The 22,448-nt window shown below is 31.1% G+C and overlaps 1 protein-coding gene across 1 annotated transcript in view; it reads left to right on the top strand.

Moving 5' to 3' along the window:
- Window positions 1–9,072: 9,072 nt before the first annotated feature.
- Window positions 9,073–22,448, top strand: part of LOC145307614 (C-type mannose receptor 2-like) — a 39,135-nt gene continuing 25,759 nt past the window's right edge. Inside the window, exons 1-2 of the mRNA XM_080150070.1 lie at window positions 9,073–9,113; window positions 22,206–22,264. Of these exons, the coding sequence (XP_080006196.1) occupies window positions 9,109–9,113; window positions 22,206–22,264 (64 nt within the window). The 5' untranslated portion in view covers window positions 9,073–9,108. The remainder of the gene's footprint in view (window positions 9,114–22,205; window positions 22,265–22,448) is intronic.

The raw sequence follows: 22,448 nt of genomic DNA, 5'->3' as shown, positions 1-22,448 counted from the left end.
CAAATTTTAAATGGGATGAGGTCGACTTTTCCTCCTCCTACCTTAAGTAAAGTGCCCCTAGATGCTTCTAGGGGCGTAGCCGCTAGTATACATATATAGCAAAGCTTTCTGTCCCTATAGGTTGAAATCTTTATTTTCATCATAGGAATAGATTATTTCATCGTTAGATGGTTGTCCGCGGATAGTAAAATGAAAACTTGTAAGATTAACTCCAGTGTTATTGATTTTATGATTTTATTTTACCATATGCGGAAAAGTGTTTATTGTGATACATGACCCAAGAACCGGTTCTAATCCAGCATAAATTTATCAGATTCAATGCCATACCGGTTAAATATTTGTCTGTTCTTGTATATGGAAATTTACGGATAATTAAAATTGACATTGAATTTGAAATTTACTTAATATAAGGTGTAGAAAACAGGGATCTAAAGGGATAAGACAATGGCAAATGAATTCATGTACATTCTCAATGATGACACACAAAATTACCCCTTCTGTAGATTAGAATTAGTGATTGAAATGTTTTAACACTTAACTTATTAAGGCAACCAATAAAAGTCCCCAAATTTGTAAAGCCAACGAAAAATACTAAGACTTTGGGGACTAGTGTAAAAAACAATGTCCGCTCCCTCCCTGTGTATAAAATTGTGGCGAGCTCTCTTTATATTTTTTCCATTAAATTTAATTTTAATAAATTTATACTTTATATAGTTTAAATTTTTGCCGCTAGATGTCTCTAACATTTTAGAAAAATATATTTTTTTTGGTATTTTTATTATATGTATGGTTGTTTAAAAATGAAATAAGTATATCATATTTAAAATAGTTTCCTATTTTATTTTTTTCCGGTATTTTGAAATTTTTTGTAAGAAATGATAACAAAATCTAAACAACAGACAACAGTATACAAAATTTGAATGCAGTCAGCCTAGGATGGAGAATATAATAGATATTGCCACCTTAAAATAAATATATGAGATTCTCATCACTTAACTTCTGAATTAGAGGTTAAAGTAAAGGGTATCTGAAGTACATATTTGTTAATCCGCCAATATTTAAGTAGGCTAGAGCTTGAGAGAAATAGACAAAAGTCGCGAATTAGCAAGAATTTGGAGGGAAAAAATAGAGAAAAGCCGCGAATTCGGAATGATTTTGAGGAAAAAAGAGAATAGCCGCGAAAATAAATAGATAAAAGTCGCGAATTAGCAAGAATTTTGAGCGGAAAAATAAAGAAAATGTGCGAATTCGCAAGGATTTTTAGAAAAAAAAGATAAAAGCCGCGAAAATAAATAAATAAAAGTCGCGAATTAGCAAGAAATTTTAGGAAACAAATAGAGAAAAGCCGCGAATTTGCAAGAATTTTGAGGGAAAAAAAAATAGAGAATATCCGCGAATTTGCAAGGATTTCTTGAAAAAAAGCCGCGAATTCGCTAGTTTTATCTGCGAATTTTTTGCTATTTATTAAAGGTGATGACGAAGAATCGCAAATATTTTGCGAAAAAGGCTAATTCGCGAATTTTCTCTATTTTTTTTCGCTAAAAATTAGCGAATTTGCGAATTTTCGTTCTCTCAAAAATCTAATTAACACAGTCGCAATTATTAGCAACTTTTAGCTTGCTAATTAGCAATTTTTAGCAACTTTTAGCTTGCTAATTCGCAATTTTTAGCCTATACATTTCGCAAAATTTTCGCGAATTCGAATTTTTTTGCAAAAAATACAAAAATTTTGCTAAAAACTGCTAATTCGCATTTAATCCCTTGCTAAAGTTCGCGATTTCGCCAGGCGAAATTGCTAAATTGTCCGCTGGGATCTGCTGGATTAGAACCAGTTCTCAGCCATACTGAAAATTCATGTATAAATAGCATTGAATTACAGACAATTTTTTAAGAATATTAAAATAAAATCATAAATAGTTACCATTTTGGTTAGCCAGGGATTTGTTTTCCATTTGAGGTAACATATACGGTTTAAATCTTACAAATATTTATTATATTCAACGAAAGCTGTCTATAATACAATGTGATAAATAACTATTATCATGCATAAAAGTTAAGGCCATACAAAAAGATATCAGTTTAAAAGAAGAAAAAATCCATGAAAGCGAAGCTACACCAATAAGATGGCCAAATAAACATAGTCTTATGATGTTAAATTTTAAGATACATATAATTATTAAAGATTGCGAAAGCATGAAACTTTAAGTTAAAGATAAATAAAATTGAAGTAAAAAACGTTGTTTTACTATAAAATAATTATATTTTTATATATAATTATACAAAAACTTCACTTATTTCTAATTTTCCTATTCTTATCATTATTCTTAAACTAAGGATACCCGCAACCGTTCCTCAACATGTAGCGCATCCGCTCGTCGTCATTAAGGTGATAGGTTCGAATCTCGGCCAGACACCGCGTCATAACTAAAGACGTTAAAAATGGTTCCCACATCTCCTATGTCATATGCACAACGTAAAGGTGCGTGGAGAGAGGTCTAGTACCCGAAGCGACACCAAGCCTCTAGAGTCTTAACTCTTTAACATTGAGGATAGTATTATAAAAATATAAATCCATTTTTATTTAAGTCTTTTGGTGGTTTTAGGCTATTTTTGTGTACTTACCTACTGGGCCGTTACCGCTAGTTTCTTTTACAATTAAACAACCTAAAATCAAAAGCTACTATGAAAACACGACTAAACGCACATTAAGAGGCAATGTCACGAGACCGACAATAACTTGTCTTACAAAGTTTAAAATTGACAGAACAATTCTAACATAGCAAAGTTAAGTATAACAGTTGCTGCTGTATATAAATGTTTTACTTTTTAAAAAAAAATATTATTTTAATCCACAATAAATCAGGAATCTAAAGGGATAAGACAATGATCGTTAAATTGATGTTCATCCCAAATTTTGACACACAAAATTACCCCTTTCGTAAATAACCATTAAGGATTGAAAACTTTAGGGACTAAAATACAGCCCATTGTCCCATCTCTCTTTCTCTGGTTAATACCTGTCAAATAATTTAGGATTAAATGCAATTTATATTAAAATTTTAAAATTCGGAACAGATTTATGTTTTTTTTTTATATTAAAAAAGCTATACGTAGATAAATATTGCATAAGTACGTTTAAACAATTTTTTTTTAAAGCAAAGATTTTATATAATTAGGGTTGGTCCGTCTGTTCGTATGATTAGCTCTTTTCATTCTTCTAGACATGGTAGAATAGTCCTATCAATTTCAAACTTTAAAGTTAGATACATTTTTGGAAGCGTAGCAACTATATAATCATTACCATAGGGCCGTACATCCATTAAAAACATGCTGATTTTAAACTTTTTAGTGAAATTTTAGTGATTTTGATTGGTTGATTCATTAAGTTCAGAGGTTTCCAGCACTAATTTCAATCTGCAGAAGGGGTAATATTGAATAACATCATTGGGTACATCAATATACAGGCCATTGTCTTATCCCTTTAGATCCCTACAAACTTACAGACTTAAATACTTACGCTTACAGACAGCCTTCTGCGGGATATATTATACCCAGAAGTAAAGAACAATTTTAAAAAACCCTCCCTCCCCTAATGTTCTTTTTTTAAAAGATACAGGGTTTCAATGCTTAAGAAGGTGCTTTGTGTGAAAGCATTCACTACTGCTAAGATTTGCTTATGAAGGCCAAAAATTTTTCCATTAAAATAAAGAATATCAACTTGTCGCCCATTGTCCTAGTCCTGTAATAGAATTCTTACATCAATAGATATTACCAGGGGGGGGGGGAGGGGATGGGACAATGGGCTGTTTATTACACTAGTCCTCAAAGTTAAATAATAACGTCTTATTATTCGTTGGACAAACAACTTTGGGGATTTTTATTAAATTTTAATTAATTTTTTCATTAATTTGAGTGTCCAAACGTTTCAACAACTAATTGTAATCTACAGAAGGGGTAATTTTGTATATCATCATTGGGGATGTACAACTATTTATGAGCCATTATCCTAACCCTGTAATTGCAATTCCTACGTAAATATTACACACTTGTTTTAATATTTTCTGCATATATCAGGAACTTAAGGACAGAAAAATAGACCTATAATTTTTGCCTTTATCTCAGGGATCTAAAGGGATAAAATATTGGCCGATAAATTGATCTACATCAACAACGATGATACACACAAGTATCCCTTCTTACAATTAGTGGTTTGACAATCAACTTAACGAACAAACCAATAAAGTCCTCAAAGTTTTTAAGCTAACGAACGAGAAAACATAATTATAAGACTTTGGGGACTAGTGTAATAAACAGCTCAATGTCCCCTTCCTCCCTGCTTAATCTTGTTTGTTAAAATTCTGCCTTAATTACCCTGTAAATTATTGGGTATTTAATATAATTATAGATTATTACCTACTCCATACACCAAAAAATGGAATAACTTCAGTTGGCGGTATCCCTTAAAGTTCAAAGCGAGCATTAAATTCCCCCCTCCCCTTATATTTAAATGAATTAAATATAAAGGAGGGGGGGGGGGTTGTCTATTATTGTGTTACTTTAGATAAGGTTAGGCTATAATGGGTACAGGGTAGCCCCTTAGGGTTAGGGCAACACAGGGGTGAGACATGAAAACAACACTGCACTGAACCCCCACTGCCTTTATTTGAAATTAATTTCATACGTAGAGTAAAGGGGGAGGCCATTTTTGCTCATTAAGCTCTTTAGGAAAATTCCCATTTTATAAAAAAATGTGATGCAAAAATATTTGTTAAAAAGGATACCTTTTGTCAAATTTTAAAACAGGTGAAATTTTTACAAATGTAAAGGCTGCTATTTATAAATTGTCAACCTTACATTTATTATAGAAATATTATATTTTATTCATTTTTTTCTAGCAAACCTACTTTTCTATAACTTGATACATGACAACTAAACCCTAAAATATTTTTATTTAAAGTTAGCAACAGAAATGAGTATTCATTGTGGAAACAAAATAAGTCATTTAGAAGTTCTTGGCATCTAATAATCATAAAGTAGTCACGCCTTAAACCTAGCAGCTGCAATTTATTACAAGGTTAACCAAAAAAGATTGGGAGGGGGTCGGACTCGCAGGGTGAAAATGTCACCCTTCCTGTTATTTTCGCCTTTTTTTTTGAAAAGAGGGAGAGGTCTAAAGAACTGTATCTCCATCTTTGCTGGCAGAGGACGCCAATAAACTTTGCTGGGTCATTATGACTTATGACTTTTCGAGACCCAAAGACAAAGCACTGAAAGTGCTAAAATACTGGAATAAGCGAAATTAGTAATAACAATTCTAGCATATGGGTAACCAAGAGACTTCAAATTTTATAATTATCTCGGGCTTATCTAATGTTGCCGTTTTCAAGCCAAAAACAAGCATTTGGACCTTGGACCTTAGACCACCGCCCCTGCTGAAAACTCAAAAGTTAATTATCGGGGATGACAACAGTCATAATTGATTTGAAACAGTAAGACAACAAATAACAATACTTGTAGAGTGTCAGAACTAAAAAAGTAGAATATAAATGTGTAAGTCTAAACAAAATTGTAAGTAAATTTGATGCAAAACTGCTTAAATGCTTAAATACAGAATACTGTTTAATGAAATTTTTAGGACTTGATTATAGAGATGCCTCGTTTATAATATTGTACCTGTTTGTAATAAGAATTAGTTATCCAAAATTAAATGAATAAGATAATTAAATCACATACAAAAAGGTTAAAAGGGAACATGTTTTAAATGAACGTAAGGTCTTTCTGGTAATGATTATAGGGTTGCCGTTCCAGGAATATCCATGCCAAGTTCAAAATTTCATAAGACAATTCTAAAATGTCAAAATTAACGTAAACCATTCCAGACGTATGGACGGATATACGGACCTACCCTAATTGTAGAAAAGCTATGCTTTTAAAACAATTGGAAGAGTTCTAGCTACAACTTGATATAATAGTAGTGAATGATTTCCCTCCCCTCTCTAATCTATCCACCCTTAAAGGAAGCCTGCAAGAAATGCTACGCTTTAACTGCTGAAAGACTGCCACAAGTAGACCCAATACCCCAAATTTGAAGCCTTCAGCTTCTATAACAAAAAAGTTCTAGGCATTTTAAAATGACATTTTATGTACAATTAAAATTTTGAAAGAATTGCAATGCTCATGTTGAAAACTTTGAAATTAAACTACGTGGCCTAGAAACAAAATTATAAGCTTATTTTTGTCATAAATTTAGGTTTCCAGTAACTAATTATATTTTTACAATAAAAATACTCATTTTCATAGTCAAAATCATTTTAAAAAATTAGTTTTTACTTGCGTTGTACCGAATGTACTGTAGCCAATCAGAAGGCTGAATCAGCTTAACAACCAATCACAGCTAAGCTTGTATTAGTTTACCCCTTTGTTTCCGCTATGATTTTCGTTTAAAAATGCAATTTAAATCAAATTTTTTTCATAGATTTTGACTATGAAATGTGTTGTTTTTATTGTAAAAATGTAATCAGTTACAGGCAATCTAAGTTTCTGACAAAGATAAGGTTATAATTTTGTGTCTAGGCGTCGTAATTTAATATTGTTTTTTCTTTTATGAGCATTGGAAATCTTTCAAAAATTCCATTGTACATAAAATGCTATTTTGAAATGCCTAGAACTTTTTTGTTATTGAAGCTAAAGGCTTTAAATTTGGGGCATTGGGTCTTCTTGTGGCAGTCTTTCAGCAGTTAAAGCGTGTTATTTCTTGCAGGCGTCCTTTAATGTTTTGGAGGAGAAGCGTTAAAATTTTTGTATTTAAGGGTAATTAAACTAAAGGGGTAGTTTCACGAAATGCATTTGAACTTAATTTATTGAACCGCATATTTTTTGCTAATCAATGGGTTAAACTATATTTATATGGCATATATTTGAAAGAATTTCAATTTTCTACCACGTAGTTTTGAAAATATCAAGACTTGAAAATTGCCTTTTTAAATTGCATATATCACATAACCTTTTATCCGGTTTTCAGCTATTTTTGGTTTTTCACATTTCCTCATATCTTTGATGTTTTTGGTCTCATTTTCAAACTTTTTTGGGATGATAAAATCAAAAATTTCGCTACTTATGTATGTTATCATCCTTGTTTCTATTTCATTCATGTGTGTGAGAGATAGAACTCTATATATTACTATGGTAGGATACTTAAAGGGACTAAGAACGTAAATTTTTCTCATCTTAATGTCAAATCTTAACATTATCTCATTCATAATATCTCACAGATAGAGCAAAACGTGATTTTGTTTGCTTAAAAAACGGCTTTTTCTGACGATTTTTATAAGGTACAGGGAAAGGAAGAAATTTTCCGTATTGTATAAAATGTGCATTAAATTGCTGTTTTCTCCTATTATAGCTAAAATTAAACTTTTTCACATAGTTCTTGATTTTTCCTAACGGTTAAGCTGACTTTTAACATAATCCTTGCTTTAAACCAATGTATATTTACTTAGAAATTGATAAAATAAGCAATATTTTTTATTGAAAACCAAATACAATAACAAAGCTAGAAACAGGTTTTTTTATTAGTATCCAATTAATATTAGATGGCCCATCTCTTGCCAACCTTTAATTACAAATTTGCAAATAATAAAGATGCAATATTTCTTTATAAACAGTCTGATAAAAGTGTAAACTAATTTTCCAAAACACAATAAAAAAGGATATTATTATTTTAAATAACCTATGAGATTCAACCCTTTGTAGACAGTGAGGTATTTTTTTGTCAATAATACAAATTTAAAATAGGTCTTTATTATCTAATTACTACGTTATAAAAAAACTAATTGGCAATTTTATATCATAAAATAAATCCTTAACAGTAAGTAAATTGTTTCAACTATATATGACAAGTTAAATATCCCTACAAACATTATAAGAAACAAAGAAGTTCAGATTTTCCCTGTTTTTTCCTTTTTTCCTCCCAAAATACCATAAAATCAAGGCATTATTCCTGCATATTTTTGTTAATAGGACGTTTTTGGTTGATCAGTGTAGTGAAATGTGCTTAGAAAATGTTAAGATTTAATATAATCAGATGAGAAATATTTACGTTCACACTCCCTTTAAGAATTATAAGAATTTCCGATTTTAAGTCTATCAAGGACAATTTCGCTTCCTTAACCCTTTTAAAAAACAACTTTTTCAGAAAATGTTTATATTATGTAAATTTTATAATACAAATAATAAATATCAAATAATAAATTTCGTCTGCGGATTTTAATATGTCATGTAATCATGTTAAAGCTTAAGTTTAACATTTAAAGTATTTACACATAAAATTGAGCTAATGAAAGATTGCTGGAGATTTGGAGGATCAGGGTTTGCAGTATTATATCTGGAACCTAAAATTTACTTTAACATCTACATTAGGATGTAGTTAGTAAAAATTTTGGTAACATAAAATGCTTTGTTTAAGTTAAAAGTTTTTGTCATTTATCTGTATGAGAAACAGTGTATAGTGCCCAATAAAAAATGACGTCATACAAAATAAATGACAAATAAAAGGCCAGTATACAATTTACCAATGGTTAATTACAATGTATATTATACATTTTATACTGGCATATTATTGGTCATTTGTATTGTATGACATCTTTTTTATTGACACTATAGGCTGTTTTCTTTGATGACCTTGCCAGGTTTACTTGCATCATGGAGATATTAAACAAAATCCAACTTGAAGTTATATGCCATACCCATATTTAAAAACTCACTTAGTTATAGCCCTCTAACTTTCATAATTCCCCTCCCCACCCCCTCCATGGTTTAAAGTTTAATATAAATTTATGATAAGGAAGGGAGTATATTTTCCCCCATGCTTAGTCCTTGTGCCTACACATTTGCTTCCCTGTAACCTAACCAAACCAAACCTTACCTAAACAAAGAAACAAAAAACTAACCCCCCTCCCCTTATTTTCTTTTTTTTTAAATAAAGGGAATATCAGTGCTGTAGAAGATATTGTGTGATTGTGACTTATATTTTCTACAAAACACTTGTTCATGGTAATAAAAGAAAATTGAAAATTTGTAAAAATATCAGTCTCTGTTGATTATTTCAGAATGAGGTAAGCCAATTTATATTCTACTAACTCATGTTGCAGGGATAACCCCACCTCCTTTAAGTTATTTTAAGCACCTTCCAGCATTGAACCAAAGTTTTTTTTTAGTAAATATACTAGTTTTTTTTTTATGTAATATAGTTACATTGACTAAGAAAATTAAGTAACATCATGGTTTTATATGAAAAAAAACTTGTAAAGTTTAAATTTTCAAAAACTTTTTAAATAACAGTTTGACCTCAACAAAACATTTGATGATATTTCATCAAAAATACTTAAATTTCAAAGATTTTTTCATATATAACCCTGGTAAAACGTATTTTAGTCTATATAAGTATATTAAACATAATTCCAGTATATTCAATAAAAAATTACTCAGGTTTAATGCTGGAATGTGCTGAAAGTCTTTTGCTCTTGTTTGTGCATAGTCCCTTTTAATCTCTAGGTGTAGCTATTTCTCTTTTAAGGGCTAAGGAACACTCCCTCAAATAAATTTAAAAAGAGATAGTTTCATGGAAAGTGCCTAGTTGACGACATCTCTCCTTCTTCCTTAAAGTAACCCTGCAAGAAAAACACCAATCTAACTGCTGAAAGACTGTCACAAGTAGACCCAATACCCTTAATTTGAAGCGTTGTATTTCCTGCAGGGTTCCTTTCATTATAAATAAATTGAAATTAAAGAGGGATAGTTTGTGTTATTTTATTTCATATAGATCCTGGACTCACTAGGCACCTTGAGATAAAGCATTAAAAAATTTATCAAGTGTCTTGTATTGTAAAGTCCATATATGTAAATAGTGTATTTTTACCATGTCATCAATTGTCATAAAAACCTTGTCATGAATACAGAGATGGGTTCTTTAAAAAAATATAGCAGCGAAGATTCGACTATGGTAGCAAGATCACTTAATTTTTATTTTTTACAAATTATTTATAAATTTTAAAAAAACATCTAAGAATCCACCTCAGTTGTCAAAAAGTTATTTTTGTAATAAAATGAATTTTGCAATTTATTTGCAAAGTAGGTCCATTTGTAATATTTCAAACCTTTTAGACCTTTCTAAACCTGGAAGGTCTATAAGAATATTTATTTTTTTGAAAAGTTTACTTTTTATGACAATTTCTATGGCAAATGTTTTTCTGACAAGTAATACTTTAGTAGCTCTTTAATATACAAAAAAGTGAAAAACAATAGTGATAGTGATGTAACAATATTATAAAGACAAGTGGTCATACAGGGGGTTTCAAGATGATTTTTATTAAAACTTAATTATTCACAGAAAAAAAAACAATTTTATAAAACTTGTTATGACACATTTATGTTTCAAATATTTAAAAATGACTATTTCAACAAATTATGCCTTAAAAACCCTTATACCATATTTGTACTATTTGAAGTTTAGTAACTACATTGAAAAATGTGAGAAAGGTTGAAAAAATTTTTTCTGCGTAAGGTCTTAGATCTTGATTATAACTCCCAGTCCCCTTCATTTGGTCATAAAACCAAGCGCTGGGTGATTTTTAACCTTTTTAATCCATTTAAATTAGAGTTTTTGCGCATTTTCTCACTGTGGTGTTTTCATTATGAAAAATGAGCATTTTTGTAATTTACAAGTTTAAAAATTTATATTAGTTTTCAACTCACATATATGTTTTATACATCAAATTAATCCCCAAGATGAGTTGAATATAGAAATTATATATTTAAATTCACAAAGATCATGAATTACAGGGTGTCCTAATAAAAATCATGGTAAAACACTATTTTTAAACTTTTGACACTGTGACGAAACGAATCTTGCCTATATGTTTGCCTTGAGAGTGAATATTATACATGTTAGAATACATATGAAGTGAATTTGGCGTGGGCACTCCATATTTGGACACCTGAGAAATTTTTGAAACACCCTGTAAATGTGATTTTTGCGTCTGTAGAGTTTAAAATTGGTCCAAATTGATTATTTTTTTCAAATTAATCTACGAAGTACCTAAATATGTTAGTCCATAGTGTTTTCTGATTAGATTAAAATTTTTCAAAAATTAAGAAAATTTTTTTTTGTTTTTTGAAAATTTATTTTTTATTTCTAAGTGATTAAAACAAACCCATAGTTACAGATTTTATATAATAACATTTTATCTATTTTACAAATTTTAACAATTTTGGGAAACCCTGTGTATGTTTTTTTTTAAAGTTAGTTTTCGCCTATTTTTGGGGGAAGGAGTCGTTTTAGGGCCATAGACCTTTTCTTCATTATTTTTTAACTTTTCAAGGCACAGCATTTGTTAATTAAGCATTAGCCGCCTTAGGCAAACCGTTTTGCTGTTATTTACGGCCAAAGGAATATCAACGTAATAAACCAACAAATCAAAATTCAATAAAAAAGTCACCCAAGTTGTTGAACCAATGAATAAGATCACATTATTATTAAACTTTGAGGACTAGGGCAATAATATACAACCCAATGTCCCGTCCATATATGTTAAAGCGTGGCAAATCTATAATTAATTACCGGGAATTTTCGTTTAGACTTGGGAATATTATTACTTCATTTTTTTTGGCCGTATGTTTTATTCTAAAGAATGGGTATTTTGTTTATAATCAATTGGGATGTACACATTAATATAATACTTTGATATTATTTTAAGATAGAGGAGAAGAGGTTATATATGTCACCACTTAAGAAAATGTTTTCTTTTCAAAATTAAAAAGTTTTAATAGTTATTTCTCGTATCGTATTATAAAAGGCTTTCCGCGGATATAGAATTTCTATAGGACATTTTTATATTCGTAGAAAACTGGATATAATACGATGCTAGACATAGTTTTTTCGTATGGATAAGAACCGGTTCCTATCCACCGGATTAGAATGAATACGAGAAAAATTATTCTTGATTTCTATAAAAAATTTCAAAGATTTTTTTAATGAAAATTTTTTAAAAACCTTTAACAATCCAAAAGTAAAACTCAATAAAATAGACAAACACACATGAAACAAAATATAAGAAAAGGAAACACTTTTCTCGTATTCATTCGAATCCGGTGTATAGGAACCGGTTCTCATCCATACGAAAAAACTATGTCTAGCATCATATTATATCCAGTTTTCTACGAATATAGAAATGTACAATCATAAGATTAAAACTAGTTTTTTCATAAGATTAAAACCAGTTTTTTTAGCTGGTGCCTCTGGCACCTCGGGGCTAAAAAAACTAGTTTTAATCTTATAATTGTACATTCTATATCCGCGGAAAGCCGTTTATAATACGATACGAGAAATAACTATTCTCGTATTCATTCGAATCCGGTGGATAGGAACCGGTTCTCATCCATACGAAAAAACTATGTCTAGCATCGTATTATATCCAGCTTTCTACGAATATAAAAATGTACAATCAAAAGATTAAAAGATTGTACATTCAATATCAGTAGGAAAGCCGTTTATAATACGATGCGAGAAATAACTATTCTTGTATTCATTCAAAACTGATTAATATCCAGTTTTCTACGAATATAAAATGTACAATTTTAAGATTACTTTATTAAAAGGATTAGGGCTAGTCCGGCCGTCAATAAGGATAGCTCTTTTCTTTTATTTAGACATGTTTAAATTGTCCTGATAGATTTTAATCTTTGCATGATGATTTCTGTAACAGTTAGGTAAGAAATAGTAAGCAAATCATCTATGTAATAAAGTTCTAAAAATGTATTTTGTTTGGACTTGTAAATTAATATTCTGTCTTAGGTATTGACAATCTTGTTAATGTGTGTTTGTCCTAAAAGTTGATTTTAGAGCTACGTTTTTATGGATGTTATCATCCTTATAAATACATAGGATACAAAAATTATTGTTTGATGGTTGAAATACTAAACTAACGATCAGAGCATTTTATTTCAGACTGGCGGACCTACGGATGAACCGATTCAAATTTTAGAAAAGTTACGCTGAAAAAAATGCATTTGTGAAGTCTTTAACCCTTCAACGAACCCCCCTCCGTTTTTTTCTATCTCATTTTCTGTGTGTGAAAGATAAAGAGCCCAAACTGCGTGACTTTTTAAGTATGGTATATGACACATAACTGAGACTTGAAACTTTTTGAATATCTCAATCCTGGCGGGCATAGGATGCCAGCAAACCTGGAAGGGTCATCCAGGTAAAGAGCAAAACTTTTTTTCTAACTTAAACAAAGCATTTTATCTCACCAAAATACTAAAATATTCTCTAGTTGTTCATTCTAATATGAAATACAGGTGTTCAAGTCAATTTCAGGTTCCAGGTATGATCCTGCAGGTCCTGATCCTCCAGGTGAACACCCCCCCCTGACCGACCGAGTACGGCAAGGGGCCTGACTGTTAAGGGTTAATTTAAAATTTCAGTCCGTTTGTATGTAAGCTACGCTGAAGGAAATTTGATTTTCTCGGTTGCTATTTCAGATAACAGGCTTGATTTTTAATTTACTTTTTTAGCTTGGCACCCCTATTGACTGTTTTAGGGGTGTGTATCAGGGGGTGTAGATCCTTATCCTTGACGGGGGTGTAACAACCTCCTTAAATTTACCAGGGGAGTACACTTTCTGGCCATCCTAGATTAAGTAAAGTAATGGATATAGAATACGGGGATTTATTGACTGGGAAAAATTAATCGTCATTTATTGGTCAGTTCATTAACTCAGTAGAAGTAAAAGGAGTGTGGATATGGGTTATCGTAATTTTAGTCAGCTGTAAATATCACTTTATAAGAGTACATGAAATTCTGGTTTAACATCCCCTCAACAACATATCGATTATTAGAGTTGAAGTTATTGTAACATTCTTTTATTTTTAGAAGTGAAGCTACTATATCACTTACTTTATGTCAAAAATGAATAAACCTATTTACCCAGCCAGGGGCGTCCAAGCTTTTTATTTTGGGGGGGGTAAAAAATTTTTAGGGGGAGGGTAATTCGTGTTTTGGGGGGGTAAAATGGCGTGCGAAGCGCACCGCAAATTTTTTTTACCCCCCCCAAATTTTTTACCCCGGGGGTAAAATTTGCTTGGGGGGGGTAATTACCCCCCCTGAAATCTGTTGGCAGGGGTAAATTTAGTTTAACCCCCCAAAATTTACCCCCGGGGTAAAATTTTATGGGGGGGTAATTTAAATTTTATTAAATATATAGTATTAAAAATGCGCGCGAAGCGCGCAAAGATTTTTTGTATTAGAGATTTTTCATTTTGGGGGGGGGATTTACCCCCCCCAAATTGTTTGGGGGGGATAAATACCCCCTCCTAAATGGTTGGGGGTGCCTACGGCACCCCCAGGGTAGGGGTAAATTTGGAATGGGGGGGGGGGTAATCGCCCAATTACCCCCCCCCCCTTGGACGCCTATGTACCCAGCTGATATTAGAAATATATTGCTTACATTTTAGAAAGTGAAATATTTTAGGGGTTTAATTTTTTCTAGTGATGACACCAAAATAACATATATACCTTTACAGGAACTATGTAAAGGAGAACCAAATCAATCCAATGGTTAGTGAGATCTATTGGTACACAAGACAGAATCTCATAGAAGGATTATCCTATTCTAGTAAATTAGTGATTTAACCCTTAACGGTCCGGGGGGGGGGGGGTGTTTAAGTTCACTGTCCAAAGTTTCAATTTAAATCTACAGAAGGGGCAATTTTATGTATATAAAGGGATGTGTATCTATTTATCTGCCATTGATTTATCTCTTTAGATCCATAAGCTTTATAAGAAATTAACTTCCTTCTTAATCATCGTAGTTTTATACTAGCTCTAGTTTTATATTCAACAAGGATCCATAAAAACGAAGTACTAAAATGGTAGGACAAATGGACATTAACACTTGTTTAGTGTCAGAACTGAATTAGAGTCAAAGCAAAATTTTAAGTAAACTTGTTGAAAAACTGCTTGATACAGTATACTGTTTCTGGACATACTTACATTACTTGATTATAGAGTTGCTTCACTTATAATATTGTACTTTGTTGTCGAAGGAATCAATATGCCGAAAATCAGATCAAACAGATAATTAGATCACATAAAAATTTGTTGTTAAAAAGTAGAAAAATCAACAAGTTTAAAAAGGACGACGGACATTCTGGTAATGATTATAGAGTTGCTAAATCGTACCTTACTACTACAGGAATCGCCATGCAAAGTTTGAAATCGATAGGACAATTCTAACATGCCTAAATTATCGAAAAAAAGCTATTCATCTCGCTTTTAAAAATTATAATTATGTAAAAATTGGAGAGAAAAAAATGTATTTGCGTTTATAAAATGGATTTATTACTGATTGGATTTTACACCGGATTATAATGTACTCTAATAAAGTGAGGCTGGTTAAATAATGATGACCCCATCCACCAAATTTACCCCCCCCCCTCTCACCCTTTCCAGGATGAACGAAGTGACCAATCAGTGTTGTCCATGTTAACTCAATTTTTTCCCTGTCTTAATATCCACGTAATTTCCATATCATTATCCATTGTTAATAAAGTATTTTAGCATTTTAACAATTGTTTGTTGTAAAAATGAATTAAAAACAACAAGTGTGTATTTTTAAATTAAACGTAAATTAACAAGCAATAAAAGCAGTTTTTGAGAAAATGTCCAGGCTTACAAACTACTTAGTAAAGATTGTATAATTTTTATTTCAATATTTATGGAAAATTGTCTTTAATATAATGCTAAACATGGTTTTTCAGTATGGCTGAGATATGAGATAATTGATAGGTAATAGCCTAAAAATAATATCTGACAGCCACAGCCACTGAAGAATGTCCATGTCTTAAAAAACTAAATATAATTAAAACCCTAGGCAAAACAGTAAACCAGGGAGGGATGGGACATTGGGATGTTTATTACACTTGCCCCCAAATTTTTCTAAAAGTGTTAGTCTGAATGCCCAAACATTTCAACCCCTACAAAAAAATTTCAACCCCCACAAAAGTGATAAATTTTGTGGATGTACATCAATATATCGGTCATTGTCTTATCCCTTTAGATCCCTGATACTTTTTCAAATAAGCGTAATTATGGTCAGCTGAATTCTAGTTTCCGATTGTGTACATAGCACCCTCATCCTATCTCAATATTTACTACTAAATATTTAAATAGATAAGCTTCTAACTCTCAAATAAAAAACTTTTTTCTGAGACCAAAGCAGGGATCTGCAAATGATTTTTATGAGTATGATACACCTCTGGATGATTTAAAATCTATCCTAAGTCTTAAACCCGCTGAAAACCAGACATTCAATTGTATAGCTACTAGCGGGTTTGCCCTTAGCCTCTTGGGACTTTGCCCAAAGAGGTTTGATCAACCTAAATTTTCGTATTTTAGATTTAAAAGAATTTTTTTAAAAATTATATTTGGGGGGGGGGTTCAATTTTTGGGGATGTTGTGAGTGTCCCCCCCCCCCCCACCAAGAAAATAGTTATAAATCTTCCCAGGACCTATGAGAAGCTACCCTGTAAAGGAGAACCCGATCGGTTCGGCGGTTAGCAAGATCCTTCAGACAAAAAAAACCTTAATACTTTGTAAAATAGGAAATGTAAATGGGTGTTAAAAATTTTTTGAATCAGAACTATGGCTTAATGATGCTCCAAGGAAAGGCATTGATGAATAGAATCAGGAACATTTGTCCATTAAAAAAAAATCTTGTTCCTAGCCAGAGAAAATCTCAAAAAACCTCTACAAATTGGACAATTCTCATTAAACCTTTAAAAACAGTGTTTTTTTGGGGCATTTCTAAGGCTAGGAACGAGACTTGTAGTAGGAAATTCATTATTAAACTGGGGAAATGCACAAAAATATTTAGCCCTCTAGCACTAATAGGAACTGAAATAAAAAGTGGAGTGGGCTTGAATGTCGTCTTTGCATATTTTTTATTAATAAATTACATTTTTAAGTGGTCGTGTTCTAAAACTCAATTTTTTAAAATTCTTTTTTGGTCAGAAATTTTATTTAAGTTAGTTTCATCTATTGCACATCCCCTCTTTGTCTAATTCCGATATGAAACTGAAAATAGCTTTTGCAATAGTTTATCTGCTGTACAACTTTGGAAATTAAACAAGAAATTTTTAGTTAAAATACATTTTCATTATATTTATCATTTTTGCAATCAATTGATGTTATTGAAATAAGTTTACACTTGTTTATGTTTGCAATTAAAATGCATTCAAAATATATATACAGGGCGAATCAGAATTAACTGCGTTTTCCGAATTTCTGATACAACCAAAAGGTATACAGGAAAAGTTATTTCTCTCATCATATTATAAATGGCTTTCCGCAGACAAAGAATGTACAATTATGAGATTAAAATTAGTTTTTTTAGCCCCAAGGTGCCAAAGGCACCGGCTATAATAAAAGGTTGTAATCTTATGATTGTACATTTTTATATTCATAGAAAGCTGGATATAATACAATGGTAGACAAGTTTTTTTGTATGGATGAGAACCGGTTCCTATCCACTGGATTTGAATGAATACGAGAAAAATGATTATACATCCTTGTTCTCTATAAAAAAAAATATATTATACCTAGAAAAGGTGTTTTTCAATATCTCTGAAGATAACAGCGCATTTTAGAGCATCAATATTTCAAAAGGTGCATATGATGCTTTTTTCTGGTAGAATTTTGTTCATTAAGGTTGGTTTTTAAAAATTTATTTATGTTCATGTTCGTTAATCCCCACCCCTTTTTGAGGTTTTTTTTTAAATGCTTTTGTGGGGAGCTAAAAAGCATCTTACCTTTAAAACTACAGTGTGTTTTTTTTATGAGCACTTTTTTGAAAGCAATTTTACCCCACTTATAGTTGAAATAATAGTTTTTGTTGAAAAAGTACAGTAAAGTTGAAAATTAAAAACTTAGGTGACAACATCTAAAAATGGTTTTAGCGCATTTTTCTTATGCTCAAAATTTGATTTCAGTAGTCGACTTTGGGAGGCCAGTACTTTCTCCCTAATTGAGATATGGCCTTCAAACTTTGACCTATTCTAGTACATGTCCCCAATAGTATCTGTATAAATTTATATCTCAACTTTGAAGCGTTTTGCAGCCATTCTTGCAAAAGGTAGAATATTTGAACATAAGAAAAATGCGCTAAAACCATTTTTAGATGTTGACACCTAAGTTTTTAATTTTCAACTTTACTGTACTTTTTTAACAAAAACTGTAATTTTTTTTGTTGTTTCATAATTTCCCTTAAAAAAAACGAAGAAAATAAGCCATTAATCATTAAATTCTGATAACTATAAGTGGGGTAAAATTGCTTTCAAAAAAGTGCTCATAAAAAAAAACACACTGTATTAAGATTTTAAAATTTTTTATACAAAATAGAGGAGTTATCTTAATTATTCACATAAAGCATTTTTAAAACTATCATAGAGGCCGCATTTTTATACATAGATAATGAAAAACACTTTTTACAAATTGAATGTAGTTTTATACAGAGAACAAGGACATATAATTATTTTTTTCTGTATTCCTTCTGGTTGTTTCTGAAAATCGGAAAACTCAGTTTATTTTGAATCACTCTGTATTTACTTATTTGATACTTATATTTGCGGGAACTTTTATTTAATGAAATCTTCCAATTTTTAACATGTACAAAACGGCCTGCTTTATTGCATCAAGATTCATGCATAGGAAATAAATGTCTACACACCCCACCCGAAGGCGTGTTAGGTTAGAAAAAACCCCCTGCAGAAACGGTTTACACAGGATGTACTGGGACCTTATGGTAAGTTCAGAACATGCTTTCTCTAAATTGAGTCAGTACCTTCCCATAGTAGAAAATTTTAAAATTACTTTTGGTTATCAAATTTTACTTTTATTTTTAGACCACCTTCACCTAACCTGCTTTATTGTCTTATTTTGTCTTTCATGTTAATCATGCAAATTCGTTCACATTACAGTTGAAATGACAGATATTGGAGCTTTCTAAAAAGGTCTCTAACATTTTTCTAGCTATAATACTTTTTGAGATATCTTATTTCAAAGTATTGTTGACCCATTATTTTACTGCATGAAGAATAAATTCCTTTTTTTATTTCATGTTGCTATTTGAATTATATTGAAGTATTAAATTTATATTTTTTAATATAGTAAATAAAAGAAAACTTAGTTTTAAAATAATTTGATACTAGCGATGTTCATAATGTGGTCAGATATTGAACTAAAATTTAACAGTTAACTAAACATTTTAACCCTTTTAGGGCAATAATTTGAGATAAAAAAAAATTAGGGTCCTAAAATATTTAAAGAAAGAGAGGTAAAATTATAAATACTTTAATACTTTAAACAGGGATAGGACAATGGAAAAAAAAGATTAATATTCAATCTAGCTAATAGCGGGATAATCTTAGAACGCCACCTCTAGCACAAATATAAGTACTTTTTAAATCGATTTATTATAACTTGGATGTTGCACCAGATTTTCATATACTCGAATAAAGTGATACTTACATGCTGGATAAAATAGTGATTAAACTCTCTTTACTCCATACCCTCCCTAATGGATTATCGATTTGACCAATAAATGAGATCTTTGTAGCAACCTAAAATAACGTCAAATTTTCTCCTGTCAATTATCCATGTATATTCCATTGCCATCTATAATTCAAAGTAGAATGATGTCTGTCCGTCCGTCCGTCTGAAGCTTAAGATCTCGGTAACCACTGAACTGATTGGATTCTACTTTTCAGGGTATATACCTACTTGTCCTGTGGTGGTTTTAGGCTATTTTCTTTGGGGGTGGGACACCCCCAACCCCCCCAAAAAAACAAAAAATCCCCCCTTTATTTATTTATTTTTTTTTTTTGCAGAAGATTTCCTAGGTCCTTTATTTTTTTTTGCAGAAGATTTCCTTGGTCCTTTATTTTTTTTTGCAGAAGATTTCCTTGGTCCATTTACGAATTTCACCTTAATTTTTTTTTATCACCTCTTGGGGCACAGCCCTTAGAGGCTAGGGGCAAAGCCGCTAGTAAAATATATAACAGCTTTAATTTGCCTAAAGGGTTTTTGCAAAGCAAGGGGGAACGTAGATGACAATAATTTTAATTCCATAAAAACTTGAATTGAAAATTGGGCAAAAGGGAGACTTTTCAACCCATTCCCCACCTATTGATATAATAATATTAATTGATGTTTCTATATCTAGTATATACTGTTGTGTACGCCCCTATAACATTTTACTTTATAAAGGGTGTTAAAAAAAAAACGATCGCATCACTCTTTGCAATATAAACTCTACAGTTTTGGTCAAAAACTAACAAAAAATGATCCAAATCATGTCCAAGCAATGACAATTAGAAAACATTATTGATTTTGATTTCTACTTACCTCTCCTGAGCACTACAGCTCAAGTCCTAGCACTTGTGGAGAATTACATGGAGATTGAAATAAACAAATAGTCTTAAATACTATAAATTGTGTAGATAGACCCCATAATGTTAAGAGTTTATGATGGGGCATGTAAAGACCTTTCTATAGACACCTTAACCAGGTTTCTAACTCAATCCTAGCCAATTTGGCATAAAAAAGACAGACCCATTAAACATTGAGACATGAAAGGCCTCTCTAATCCTTGAGGTTTGGCAGATTTTTCTCTTTGAAGCCAAAATGGCTAAGATTGTGTAAGAAACCTGGTTAAGGTGTCTATAGAAAGATCTTGAAGATCTTGACATGCCCCATCTAAACATTATGGGGTCTATCTATAAGATTTTAAGTACTTAAGGCGGTTTGTTCTTTTATTTTAAAGACAGAGCCGTCATGTCTCAATGTTTGATGGGTCTGTCTAATTGATGCCAAATTGACAAGGATTGAGTTAGAAACCTGGTTAAGGTGTCTATAGAAAGGTCTTTACATGCCCCATCAAAAACTCTGAACATTATGGGGACACTATCTACAAGATTTCAAGTACTTTAGATGACAATTTTTTTTTTAAAAGACAAAACTGTAAAAATTTGTAATAAAATATGCACTCTCCGTGTAAGGAAAATTCTCCACAAGGGACAGGAATCAAGCTGTAGTGCTCCGAAAAGGTGAGTATCAATAAAAATTCAATTGTGTTTTCTTATTGTCATTGCTTGGACATGAATTGGTTCATTTTTTGTTAGTTTTTGACCAAAACTGTAGGGTTTATATTGAAAAGAGTGAACTGATCGGTTTTTTTAACACCCTTTCTTTAATCTATTTTCAAAAAAAAATTAAAAATGTAATAGGGATTAATACAGACATGTTGTGGCATCCAAAGCTTTATATAACATTATTTGTGTATGATAAAAATAATACTTGATGAACACTAGTTTACGGTGAAAATCTTTGAAAATAATAATTTAGAAAAGTATTATTTTCTGTTGATTTATTCTAAATAGAAGTAATTATAAATCAAGCAACTTTATCCTTATTATAAAGTAACAGGATGTTTGTCTGTATCTTTGTCTGTTTGTTCTGAAGTATCTGAAGTAACTGCTGAACCAATTCGAAGGTAGCTTCTAATAGGTCCTTGGAAGGTTTATAACTATTTTGGAGGATTGTGCCACCAACCTCCCAAGAAAAATGCTCCTAGAAAAAAAATTACTTCAAACTGCACTTCCAAAAAAATTTGTAATTTTTATTTTTATCTATATTCTTTTAAATCTAAAATAAAAAAATTGGAAAGATCCTTTGCTACAGAGAGACAGAGATCCTGTTACTTTTATAGAGGGATTCAGTTGTTGGGTTGGACATATTTTCACCAATATATCCTTGATAGGAATTAGTCATTGATATCTTATTTTCTATATTTTTTTGGAAAGTTTTTTTCAGACATAAAAATATTTCAACAGATTATGCCTGAACATAATATTTTCAAAGTGATTTTTTAATGTAATCGATCAAGACAAATACTTTTTTTTTATAATGTCTCTTGGTAGGTTGGTGGAACCCTATCCCAAAATATTTATATACTATCCTAAGACCTATGATAAGTTATCCTGTAAAGAACAACTATATCCATTCAGCAAATGAGATCCTTTGGTACAGACAGATAAACAGACAGAAATCCTGTTACTTTTTTATATGGGTTATGCTGAGGATATATATTTAGATTGAGGATGAATCTGGTGTTTATATACCTTTTTCTTGGCTTCACTCTCAGTGCACAAGGTAATTTTTTTTGCTGAAAAATAATGTTTATAATATTTGTAATAAAACTTTAAACATTACTTTACTGCTATTATGTTATCAAAATTATATCTTAGTAAATACTTGAAATTGTAAAGGCTAATTAATTTAAATTAGCCAAGTTCACAGAAGCAAAAAGGTTTAACCTATAGAAATTTTAGAGCAT

The sequence above is a fragment of the Acartia tonsa genome, chromosome 15 (genome assembly GCF_053477335.1).
Source record: "Acartia tonsa isolate MP-2025a chromosome 15, ASM5347733v1, whole genome shotgun sequence".
Taxonomy (NCBI): Eukaryota; Metazoa; Arthropoda; class Copepoda; order Calanoida; family Acartiidae; genus Acartia; species Acartia tonsa.
The sequence above is the reverse complement of the archived record's forward strand: the minus strand, read 5'-3'. Positions and strand labels throughout refer to the sequence as shown.